We start from the raw sequence: 13,123 nt of genomic DNA on the forward strand, positions 1-13,123 counted from the left end.
ATATAACCATATAACCACTTACAGCACAGAACAGGCCAGTTCGGCCCTACTAGTCCATGCCGTAGCAAATCCCCACCCTCCTAGTCCCACTGACCAGCACCCGGTCCATACCCCTCTAGTCCTCTCCTATCCATGTAACGATCCAGTCTTTCCTTAAATGTAACCAATGATCCCGCCTCGACCACGTCTGCCGGAAGCTCATTCCACATCCCCACCACCCTCTGCGTAAAGAAATTTCCCCTCATGTTCCCCTTATAATTTTCCCCCTTCAATCTTAAACCATGTCCTCTAGTTTGAATCTCCCCCACTCTTAATTAAAAAAGCCTATCCACATTTACTCTGTCTGTCCCTTTTAAAATTTTAAACACCTCTATCAAGTGTCCCCTCTCAATCTTCTCCGCTCCAGAGAAAAAAGCCCCAGTCTGCACAACCTTTCCCTGTAACTCAGACCCTGAAATCCTGTCAACATTCTCGTGAACCTTCTCTGTTTATATCTTTCCTATAATTTGGTGACCAAATTTGGCCTCACCAATGACTTGTACAATTTCATCATAACCTCCCTACTCTTGAATTCAATACTCCGATTTATGAAGGCCAACATTCCAAATGCCTTCTTCACCACACCATCTACCTGAGTATCAGCCTTGAGGGTACTATTTACCACAACTCCTATATCCCTTTGTTGCTCTGCACGTCTCAATAGCCTACCATTTAATGCATGTGACCTATTTAGATTTGCCTTTCCAAAATGTAACAGCTCACACTTATCTGTATTAAATTCCATCAGCCATTTCTCAACCCACACCTCCAGCCTTCCTAAATCACCTTTTAATCTACGGTAATCTACCTCACTGTCCACAACACCACCAATCTTTGTGTCATCCGCAAACTTGCTTATCCAATTCTCTACCCCTACATCCAGATCGTTAATATATATAACAAATAATAGTGGACCCAGGACCAAACCCTGAGGAACTCCACTAGTCACCGGCCTCCAATTGTCTACCACTACTCTCTGACACCTTCCATCCAACCACTGTTGAATCCATTTCACTACCTCCTTATTTATACCTAATGCCTCCACCTTTTTTCCTCACCTCCTGTGGGGAACTTTGTCAAAAGCTTTACTAAAGTCCAAATAGACAACATCCACAGCTTTCCCTTCATCAACCTTTTTTGTAACCCCCTCGAAGAACTCAATCAGGTTTGTCAAGCATGATCTACCCCTGACAAAACCACGCTGATTACTCCCTATCAATCCTTGTACGTCCAAAAATTTGTAAATAGCATCCCTCAGAACACTTTCCATCAACTTGCCCACCACAGACGTCAGACTTACAGGCCTATAATTCCCAGGTTTGCATTTGGACCCTTTCTTAAACAGAGGAACCACATGCGCCACCCTCCAATCCTTTGGTACCACCCCCGTGGCCAGTGACATCCTAAATATCTCTGTTAATGGCCCCACTAACTGCCCACTAGCCTCCCTGAGTGTCCTAGGGAATATTTTGTCCGGTCCGGGAGATTTATCCACCTTTATCTTTTTTAAGACAGCCATCACTACCTCCTCGGTTATCCTTATATGCTTCATGACCTCCCCACTATTTTTCTTTACTTCAACTGGTTCAACATTTTTTTTCCCTAGTGAATACCGAGGCAAAGAAATCATTCAAAATTTCCCCCATTTCCTCAGACTTCTCACTCAGCCTACCCTCGCTATCTACAAGGGGTCCAATTTTATCTCTCACTAATCTTTTACTTTTAATGTACTTGTAGAAACCCTTTGGCCTTTCTAATTTCTTTCTTAAGATTCCTTCTACACTCCTTGTAGTCCTCCTTCAACTTCTCAGCTCCCTGCTCTTTATACCTCTTGTACACCTCCCTTTTTCTCCTAACCAAAATTCCAATATTCCTCGAAAACCAAGCCTCCCTATGACTTCCAGCCTTTCCTTTGATCCAGACTGGGACATAACTACTCTGTACCCTCAAAATTTCTTTTTTGAATATCCTCCATTTTTCATTAACATCCTTACCTGAAAATATCCTGTCCCACTCAATACTCCCCAAATCCCTTCTTATTCCTACGAAATTTGCTCTTTTCCAATCCAGAACCTCAACTTTAGGCCCCTCCTTGCTCTTCCTTAAAACTACCCTAAAACTAACAGAATTATGATCACTAGACCCAATTGGTTCTCCAACATTAATGTCCGCTACTTGACCTAGCTCGTTCCCTAACAGGAGATCCAGTATTACACCATCCCGAGTCGGTTCTTCTACTAACTGATTTAGAAAACAATCCTGAACACATTTAACGAACTCCAGCCCATCCAGCCCTCTAACTGTATGGGTATCCCAATCAATGTGTGGGAAGTTAAAATCTCCCATGATCACTACCCTATGATTTTCACACATATACGTTATCTCCCTACAAATTTGTTCCTCTAATTCCTTTGGCCCATTTGTTCCTCCTTCCCCCCCCCTTTGCAAGGAAGGGGGAAGTTGTGACATCCATTTGTATGAAAGGACATTTCTCTGGAAGCAACTTGACAAGGATTCATGAGTCTCAGCAGTCTGATCACTCAGTGTCTCACCTCTTTCATGATTACTTCTGTGCGCAGTTCAAGCCTGGGTTTCAACATAGGATTTCTAAGACTGAACTTAGAATTGATTTTCCACAATTTTGCCTAAGCTGTAAAGGTTTGGGTAATTCACACACACACACACACAGAGGTCTATTCACACATAGTTGGGGTTGTTAACTAATGTGTTATATTAGTAGTTTATTAATAAATATTGTTTTAAAAATAACACTTGAACTTTGCTGCTCGTCTACAACGTACCAGTCCGAACCCTCCCCATAACACATCCTCTTCAAACCAAACAACATCCTGGGAAACCTCTCCTGTTCCCTTTCCAAAGCCCCCATATCCTTCCTGTAATGGGGCAACACGAATTGCACACAATGTTCCAAGTGTGGTTGAACCAAAGACTTATAACATTGCAAACATGACCTCCTTAGTTTATACTCAATGACAAAGCCAATGAAGCCAAGCACACCACACGCTTTCTTTACCACCCGATCTACATGCAATGAGCTGTGGACCTGGACCCCCAAATCCCTCTGCACATCAACACGTTTAAGAGCCCAAGCATTTCCTGTGTTGGAGTAGAAGGTGGCAAAAGAGAGAGAGAGAGAGAGAGAGAGTGAGGGCATAAACAAAATCTTATGAATTTACAGCAATCATTCTGAAATTTTACTGCACTTTATTTTGTTAATACAGAGGGGAAAATAAAATTCTTGTTTGAAACTAATGATTCTGGTCTTCAAAACCCAGGGCCTGCTGTTGAAGTCCTCTCCGCTGCCCCAACCCCATGGGACGCAGGCTAAAATACAAACAGAAAATGAACCCTGAGGGTTTGGAGAGTGATCACAGTTGATTCAACTGGGGGGGGGGGTTATCTTATACATTACACAAATAGTTATTCTCAAGACTTTTTTCACCTGTTTTCCACCAATCGTGATGTCTTTAGGAGCGAGCCTGATTTCTGCTACTGAGATTAAAAGCCAAAATCTTGTGAAGGCAGTCAAATTGATAGGGAATTGTGGGTACAGAGAAAATGGACAGTTACCTTGAGTTAGCTGCGCAGCACAAATACAAAAGGTCAATTTTGCTTTTGGTGCTTGACCAATTAAGGAAGAGGAGGAGAAAGATTAAAGGAGATCTGGATAATGGATGCTTTCATACAGAGAGTGGTGGGTGCCTGGAACGGGCTACCAGGAGTGGTATAATGTCATATTTAAAAGGCTTCTGCATGGATCCATGAGTATGAAGGGGATGGAAGGGTATCTGTCAGGTTCAAGCAATAGTTTTATTTTGATTTGGGCATGGTGTACAGCACAAACAAGCGGGCCGAAGGGTCGCTTCCTGCAATGGACTGTTTTACATCTAAAGCTGTTGGAATCAGAATGAAGGGGAATTGTGGAGACAGAGAAGATGGATTTTCATTCTGAAACAGCTCAATGGAAATAAAGCAAAAGGTCGATTGCTTTGAGGGGCTGACCCATTCCATGCTCCCCGTGCTGGGACAGATTTATAATTGAACAATCCCACCTTCTCTACACGTTGCCGACTCAGCAAACAAACCCAATTTGCTACATGAACGAGGGGAAAGGAAGGTCGACCAAACTTCATACTGTTTCCCAGGTTTCAACGACCAACCTACAATTTCACTTACCGGTTGAAGTGGGAGATCAGGCAACTCCTTCACTTTCGAGCCCACCCCTGCAACAGAAGCAGAGGTGAACAGGAGCAAACAATTCCCACCTCCAGCAACAACCCGACTCCCATCAGCTCATTCCAAAAATCCGTACAAGATGTCTCAGGAAGGTAGTGAACGCCATGAAGAACCCTGATCACAATCTCTTCTCACTGCTCTCTTGGGGCAGAAGGCAGAAGACCAGCACCTATGGGTTCAGGAAGGGCCGCTCTTGTGCTGTTCTATCCCACTGCATTTATTGCTTTGCATCCTAATAAATCCAATTGGTTCACATGTCAACTGTGGAAGTGGAACGCCTTCACTCCGGGCAACCTTACTGGAGATATTGTTCCGTGCCCAGATTTACCCCACATTTATTCCCTCTATTTACCCCATCCCTGGGTTTAGCCCCTCTCCCATGTTTATCACTCACCGATTCTCCAGGGAGGAAAGAACGAGGAGGATCTGAGATAAGGGGATGACGACAACAGCTGTTCTGGGAACGATGAGGGAGCTCGGACACCAGACGGGATGCTGTTACTCACCTCGTTAACTGAAAGGCAACTGCAGACAGAGGGGGCCATGAGACACTGAACTCCAGTGATGCCCACCAGCCCTTCACCCCAGCTGGACCCCACCCTCAGAGTGAGGCTGAGCACTTGCCCAGAGGGTATCATTGCCCCAATTACCCACAGAATACCTAATGGTCACTCCCTCTGCAGAGCACAACACCCGCCATGCGCTCTCCCTCTGCTCCGTCCGCCACGTGCTCCCATGGGAGTTAATTTCAGATTCAGGAGCAGGCCACTCGGCCTATAGAGCCTGCTCCCCATTCAGTTATATCACGGCTGTTCAGCTATGGACCCACCTACCCATTTCTCCAAACCTAGAATTCCCTAGTTCTTCAAAAATCTCATTGAATGATGAGACTCCACTGCTCCTTTGAGCAGAGAAGTCCACAGTTTCACTGCTCTCTGGGATAGCTTGTTCCCCCTGCCCCCCATTCTTTCTCATTCTAGAATGACAGCTACCTGGGTGAGAGGTAGCTCCTGTTCTGGCTGGTGGAACCAAAGATGAAGGTTCTAGAGGATCCATCTTCATCTGCAGAACATCAAGTAGCAGGAGAAAACAGTCAGCAGGTTCGCAAAAAATGTTTAAGCTCGAACGTTCCTCATGCATAAGACAGGTACTCTGAGCAATGTTGACATTGTCGATAGACAGAGGGGAAATATTACCGTGGGCACAACCTCTTCTCATTGCTCCCTTTGGGGCAGCTCTCGAAGCTCCCCATACGATCCTGACTGTTAATTATCCCAGGATTGCTGAGCGATCTCTCGGTACCACTGAAAGATCGGTTTCATTCTGCGCTCACTGTAACCAGGAACGATTATTTGTACTACCCTTTGATATTTATCATGTCTTTTCTAATAGTCATATAGCACAGATTAGGCCCTTCTACCCCAATTACTCCATGCTGACCCATTCTGGACTAATCTCACCTGCCTTCATTTGGTCTGTGTCCCTCTAAACGTCTCCTGTCAGTCACGACCAATCATGGTTTTTTTTAAGGTGGTTACTAGGGAAGTTGTTGAAGGAAAGGTTGTGGGTGTTGTGTCCATGAACTTTAGGAAGGCCTTTGATAAAATCCCACATGGGAGGTTGGTCATGAAGGTTCAGATGCTCGGTATTCAGGATGAGGCAGTAAATTGAATTAGAGGTTTGTAGGAAAAGCCAGAGAGTGGTTGCAGACAATTGCCCCCCCCCCCTTCTGACTACAGGCCTGTAACTCGTGGTGTGCCTCAACGATCGGTGCTGGTGCCATTTTGTTTGTCACTCAATGTGCATGATGATGTGGCGAATTGGATCAACAAATTGGAGGTGACACTAAGATTGGAGGCGAGGAGGACCACGAGGAAGTTTTTCAAAGCTTGCAGAGGGATATGGACCAGCTGGAAAAATGGGCCAAAAAAAATGGCAGATAGAATTTAATGCAGACAAGTGTGAGGTGTTGCATTTTCGAAGGACAAACCAAGAAAGGACGTACACGGTAAATTGTCAGCCTGCAGCTGACGTGGACATTACCCCTCCATAAATCTTCGTCCGCAAAGCCAAGCCAAAGAAAGAAGAGAACAGAGGGATCTGGCAACACAGATATATAATTCCTTGAAACTGGTGTCACAGGTGGACAGGGGCTGTAAAGAGAGCTTTTAGCACATTGCCCTTCATACATCAAAAGTTTTGAGTATAGGAGTTGGGATGTTATGATAAAGTTGTACAAGACATTGGTGAGGCCATATTTGGAGGATTATGTGCAGTTTTGGTCACCCAACTACAGGAAAGATATCAATAAGATAGAAAGAATGCAGAGAAAATTTACTGGGATGTTGCCCGGACTTCAGGAACTGAGTTATAGGGAAAGGTGAAACAGGTTAGGACTTTATTCCCTGAAGTGTAGAAGAATGAAGGGAGATTTGATAGACGTATACAAAATTACGAGGGGTATAAACTGAGTAAATGAAGATAGGCCTTTTCCATTGAGGGTAGGTGAGATACAAACCAGAGGACATGGGTTAAGGGTGAAAGGGAGAAGTTTGGGAGAACATTCTGAGGGCAGTGGAAGTGATGGATGCAGATTTAATTTCACCATTTAAGCAAAATGTAAGAGCTGGGTTCAGATCAGTGGAAGTAGGCAGAATCGTTCAGCATGGGCAAGGTGGGATGTATCTATGCTGCAGTGTTTTCAAGTTTTATGATCACAAACGCCTCACCAACTGTACTCTCAACATGCCCGGCCACTTTCAAGGATTGATCTCCATGTTCACCTCTGTCCCAACATCACTTCAGACCATGCTACTGAACCACGGATTGACACCAGGTGGAAACAGTCCCTTTCAGAATTGTAATCACTTCAGCAGGGGTGAGACCTCACCACCACAATGGGAAACACCCAGTTAAAACCGATGTCAGCAGAAACAGGTCCTTCAACTTTTTGGCTCCACCTCACCATGCTAACCCAAATGACCCACACACACACTCTTCTCCACTTGCCTGCATTTGATCGAGATTCCCCGAAACCCATCCTTCCACAGATTTATCCAAATGTCCCACCTGCCTGGGTTTGCTCATATCCCTCAAAACTCATCCTATGCAATGTTTTTGAAATGTTGCAACAACCACCTCCTCCAGCGGTCTGTTCCACACACCCACCACTCTCTGTACTTCCTCCAGCAGCCCGTTCCACACACCCACCACCCTCTGTATCTCCTCCAGCAGCCCGTTCCACACACCCACCCCCCTCTGTATCTCCTCCAGCAGCCCGTTCCACACACCCACCACCCTCTGTATCTCCTCCAGCAGCCCGTTCCACACACCCACCACCCTCTGTATCTCCTCCAGCAGCCCGTTCCACACACCCACCACCCTCTGTACCTCCTCCAGCAGCCCGTTCCACACACCCACCACCCTCTGTATCTCCTCCAGCAGCCCGTTCCACACACCCACCACCCTCTGTACCTCCTCCAGCAGCCCGTTCCACACAACCACCACCCTCTGTAAAAAAGTTACCCCTCAGGTTCCTGTTAAATCTCTCCCCCTCCCCACCTTAAACCTGTGTCCTCTGGTTACCAATTCCCTTACTCTGGGCAAATGCCTCCCTGCGTTCACCTGATTTATTCCTCTCATGGTTCTGTACATCTCTTTGAGACAAGACCTCAAGAAGCAGAAGCAGAATTAGGCCCTTCAAGCCCATCGTGTTTGCTCCCCCATTCAAATCATGGCTGATATAGTTTCCTTTCAACCCCATTCTCCTGATGTAGTTTTACAGTAGCTCAGCAGGTCAGTCAACGTCCACGGGGAGATGGGACCAGACCAACCCGATGGGGTGGGGGTTAAATATGGAGGAACAGTCCCTAGAGGAACGGTCGGCAACAGGGGCTCAGGTTTAGACCCATGGACAGGGCATGGGTGGCGAGTTTCCTGCCTTTCTAGGCCTGTCGACCAGCAAACTGGGACTGAGTCAGTTGTTCCCACACCCCCGTCCCGGCACTGGGGACCAATCAGTCAGTGGAGGAGGGGAAGGCAGGGTTACAGGAGGATGGTACAAGTGTGGGGATTCCCTCACTGAGACGCAGGAAGCTGGCAGAATTTTTAACGTGGGGTGGGGGGGCGAGTAGAGGGCTCTGCTCGACACTGACCTGTCTCCCAATCTTCCTCGGGGGTAGGACACTGCCAATGGCTGCTAGCCTCCTCGCTGGGCCTCCTGTGAGTGTTGATAACTGTGAAAGGAGGGGAACAATCTGCACGTTACACACCTCAATTTCAGGACAACCTCTTCTCCTGCCTCTCCATCCTGTAGGACAACGATAGTTCCTTTCAGTCAGTTTGTGGGGTTTGATACAATAATATCCCACTCCTCAGAAAGGAACAGCGTGTTTGTGAACAGATTTAGATGAGTAGAGGGTGGCACAGGTCCAGACCCCATCCTCTCGACATCTCCTCCTGGCACACGTTTGCCAGATGGCCGTTGACCCTACGAGAGGGGCCTTTGACAGGTCTTGTCTTTCATCCTGCAGGGTGTCTAACTACCCTCTGCACCAGGCAGGAGTTCAGTGGCCTACCACCCGACCGTGCAACAGGCAGTACCAGGTTACATGGTACCAGTAGCACGCAGACGCTGGAATCTGGAGCCAGAAATGCTGCAGGAACTCAGCAGGTCAAGCAGCATCTGTGGAGGAAAAGGGAAAGCCAGCAATTCAGGCTGATCCCAAATCAGGATGCAGGGTCATGGCCCGAGACCATCAACCATCCCTCGACCTGCTGAGATTGTCCAGCTGCTGTTCTTTTAAAAAAAAAATCACATAATAAACATTTGAAATGTTTATCGGCTCACTTGAATGTTCAGGAATTAAGGTAACAAACCCAGCCCATCACAGGCCCCGACCTCCTGACTAGCGCAGACATCTTTGTGAGGCGCTGCCTCAAAAAGGCAGTCAACATCATGAAGAACCCTGTCACCCTCATTTCTCACTGCTCCCTTTGAGCAGAAGGTACAGAAGCCTAAAGATTAGCCCCTCTAGGTTCAGGAATATGTTCTTTTCAACAGCTATCAGACTCTTGAAACTCCCCTTTTCACACTGAGCAGAGACCTGCTCCCACAACTCTGTGCTGGTCAAACATACTTTGTCTTGCCCGATAATAACTGAATATTTATCATCGGCCATATGTATTTATTCTCTCCTTTTGGAATTTAGTGTACACTGTGTAGTGTGTACAAGCCCAGAGGACTCCAAAACACAGCAGCGATAGATATTCACCAAGACGAAAGGTTAAACAAAAGTTGCTTTTAATTATCTTTAAACATGAAAACAGATCCCTATTGACTTAATGAACCTAACTTAACCCCCTTCTAATTCTAAGTGCATATGTTTGTAATGTGTGGGTAAGTTCTGAAAAGTTCTTTGATTCACAGTCCAATCTCACTTCTCGTTCCTCCAAGTTCACTGGTTGCAGGCAATTCTTAGACTGTGCACAGAATTTAACATGCATAAAGTTCACCAGGCTTTGGTGCTTGAAAGGTAAATGGTTACTGCTCAGGAAGGTTCCTGTTGGTTTTCAGAGAGAGATGTGTTGTTCCAGGACATTCACAACTGATGTACTTCCATCAGTCACCTCTGTGTCTTGCTGACAAAACTTGCCCCATCAAGGTTCTCCAGATGATAACCTACTTCTTTCAGGTCACCAAAGAGTTCCTTTTTGTTTCTCTTATTCCAAGTAAAACATTAGACAGCCAGCCCTCTCTTCTTGCATTAACCACAAGGGCTTTGACCAGGCTGATCTAAGAACTCACAACCCATCTTCCAAATGGGATTTTCCACAAGCTTGCCAGCTTCTCCTCTTCCATTCCCAGGTGCTGTTGCTGGCTGTCACACTGTAGAACTGATCTATGTTTCTCTCTCTCTCTGAAAGACAGTTTGACTCTCTCTACTTGCAAAACCACATGACCTTCTTAGAATAGCAAGTTCCCTTCCATACAATATGCGGCTCTGACAAGCTCTTTCATCTGTTGCCTTTTTGTAAACAACAATCCATTAGTGAAGTTTCTTGGGCCCTCTCCAAAACTTCTGCAAAGACTGTTGGCCCCGACATGTCTAGCATGGGGCAGAGCTCCAGTATTTTAAATAAGATCTGTTTTAAAGTGTTTGTATGTGACCTACACTAAAACCTGCCCTAATTTATCTGCCAAAAACATATCTATATTCTGTCACAGTAGGTGCCTTTTTTCAGGAAGCAAAAACACCTCAGCAGGTCAAACAGTGGAACGGTAAATTCCATTATTATGTCATAACTCTGTATTTAGAATGAAACATACATGAAATTCTTTAACTTTGTCAACCGTAAGGAAGACAGAGTTGCCCCAGCAAGGAATGAACTCACGACCCAAAGGTACATAACTAACATTTTGGGCTTCGGTCCAAGTTTGGGCTCATGTCTTCAGTTTGCTCATATGTTGGTTCTGTATCTTTACCTTTGCTTATATAAAGGACACTGTTTGAGCTGCTGGGTTTCTCCAGCTTTGTGTTTTTACTTCAACCAGTGTCTGCAGACTTCTGTATTTTACTTTTTTCAGGAAGTACCCACTTGGCTGCAGCAAGTGGGAATTTTGAGCTTCTGTACACTGTACCCTATGTATGACAATAACCTCAATCTCATGACACAAGACCTGTACTGCACCCACCCTCCTCCCTTCCCCAAGCTCAGCAGAATGGCACTGCTTTTCTCACCAAACTCATCCTCAATCACTTTCTGGTCCACACAGTGAGTGATGTGATGCTTCATTTCCGCTTTGGGAATCCGATGTCTTGCATTGAAAGGGCAGGACTCCAGGTTCTGAGCTTTGTTGGGAAAATTCTGAAAAACAAACACACGACTCACTGAAATTAATCCAGAGTGTAGCACTCAAAGAGGTATGGTTCAACGAACGGCGTCAACACGCTCCCGGTCCTCTTTGTGGCTCACTGCTCTGTCTATATCCTGCTGGGATCATTGTCTGAAGAGGGAGCGCAAAATCAATCAGGCCCCTTCTACCCCACTCACAGAATCTTTCAGCTGCTCCCGTTAGGGAGGAGGATCAGAGCCAGCACCACCAGGTTGAGGAACAGCTTCTCCCCACGGGCAGTGAGAATGGTGAACGACCAAAGAACTGCTCACGCTAACCCTCCGAGACTCTCAGATTCACAAAACAATATTTATCTGTGTACAGGTAGCCCCCAACTTATGACCATCTGCACGTACAACTGAATTTTTAAAAAAAATTAAAAAATATAAAATTTAAGCAGTTTATGTTGTATTTCACAAATTACCAGTATACAGGCATGTAAGAGCCAAAGTGTGTGTACTTACCTTGTTAGTTGGCATTCCGGGGTCCAGGGCTGGGCACGGGCATCTTGATTCCTGTGCAAATCTTCGGAAGGCGCATGCATGGTGCGTTTGCATATTAGAGTTCAGTAGGCGCATGCACAATTAGTTCGTGTATTGGGCATGGGCCAACAGAATTCCAATATGCGAACCCACCGCAGGCTTGCGTATGCACCAAATGAAACTGGTGCATGCACACAGGAATCAAAATGGCCGTGCCCAGCCCTTGGACCGCACACTAACAAGGTAAGTGTGGACCAAAATGTGGCAAGATTTGCTAAGGTGGAGTGATAAATTCAGGAAGGCTTTAATTTGTTAATGTCAAATGGATGATGAAAAAAATTTGATTGAAAAGTTTGCTTTAATATTTCAGTACTCCACGTGTGTGGGCACAATTCTGACTTGCATCCATTGCAATATATGACTGATTTTTTTGGTCCCCAGTACAGTCATAAGTCAGGGACTACCTGCCTATGAATACTTGTCCTGACTATGTATTGTGTTATGTCTGGGTGTGTGTCTGCGTGTTTTGCACCGAGGACCGGAGAACGCTGTTTCAGAGTTGTAGTTGTATAATCAGATGATAATAAACTTGACTTGCATTTCAGATGACAACTTATTCAGGCAAATCCCAGAATTAACCCAGGTCAAAGATGGAAACAAAAAGGATGAAGACAAGCTCTCCCACCTCTAGCAACTGCACAGGAAGGGGAGCAAATCCCCACTGTGGGTGGGGGGGATGGGGAGATGGGGAGAGAAAGAGGTCTGATCACCGGTGCTGGGGCCAGGAGAGGGGAACTCACCTTGCGGCACTTGACCAGATGATAGGGAAAGCGGGAGGCGCGGATCCGGTGGCTCTGGTTGTATGGGCAGACCAGAAGGCCATCCTCGTCCTCGAAATTCACCCTGCAGTAGGGGGGAAACAGAGCTGTGATCCCGGAATAGGGTCTGTGTGGGGAGTCCGGTCCGGAGGGGGATCCGAGTCGGGGAGACCAGCCGGAGGTGGGGTTGAAGAGGGAAACCGAGCCGGGGGAGGGGGGGAAGACCAGGCCAGGGTGGGGGGGGAACCAATCAGGCTGGGGGAGGGGGGGCTGGGATGGAATGATGGGAGGCGGGGGAGGGAGGAGAGACTGGGTTGGGATGAAAGAAGAGACCGGTGTGGGATTTTGGGAGGAGGGAGAGACCAGGCCGGGATTTTATTGGGGGGGGGGGGGGAAGAGACCGGGCCGGGATTTGGAGGGGGGGGGGAGAGCGGGCTGGGATGGGGGGGAGAGCGGGCTGGGATGGGGGGGGGGGAGAGAGACCGGGCCAGGATTGGGGGGGGAAGAGGGACTGGGCCAGGATTGTGGCGGGGGGGAGAGGGACTGGGCCGGGATTGGGGGGGGGGGAAGAGGGACTGGGTCGGGATTGGGGGGAGAGAGAGGGACTGGGCTGGGATTTGGGGGGGGGGGGA

The 13,123-nt window shown here is 46.9% G+C and overlaps 1 protein-coding gene across 4 annotated transcripts in view; it reads right to left on the minus strand.

Moving 5' to 3' along the window:
* Positions 1-13,123, minus strand: part of LOC138748800 (nck-associated protein 1-like) — a 70,194-nt gene that overhangs the window by 53,268 nt on the left and 3,803 nt on the right. For 3 of the 4 annotated variants that reach the window (XM_069909565.1, XM_069909566.1, XM_069909564.1), the window contains exons 2-7: positions 12,474-12,576; positions 11,037-11,163; positions 8,451-8,531; positions 5,289-5,358; positions 4,691-4,821; positions 4,237-4,283 (exon numbers count right to left, since the gene is read on the minus strand). In XM_069909565.1, the coding sequence (XP_069765666.1) occupies positions 4,237-4,283; positions 4,691-4,821; positions 5,289-5,358; positions 8,451-8,531; positions 11,037-11,163; positions 12,474-12,576 (559 nt within the window). Of the gene's footprint in view, positions 1-4,236; positions 4,284-4,690; positions 4,822-5,288; positions 5,359-8,450; positions 8,532-11,036; positions 11,164-12,473; positions 12,577-13,123 lie in introns of those variants that run through there. The other variant, XM_069909567.1, reaches the window with a different exon arrangement.

This window comes from Narcine bancroftii, chromosome 13, assembly GCF_036971445.1.
Source record: "Narcine bancroftii isolate sNarBan1 chromosome 13, sNarBan1.hap1, whole genome shotgun sequence".
NCBI lineage: Eukaryota > Metazoa > Chordata > Chondrichthyes > Torpediniformes > Narcinidae > Narcine > Narcine bancroftii.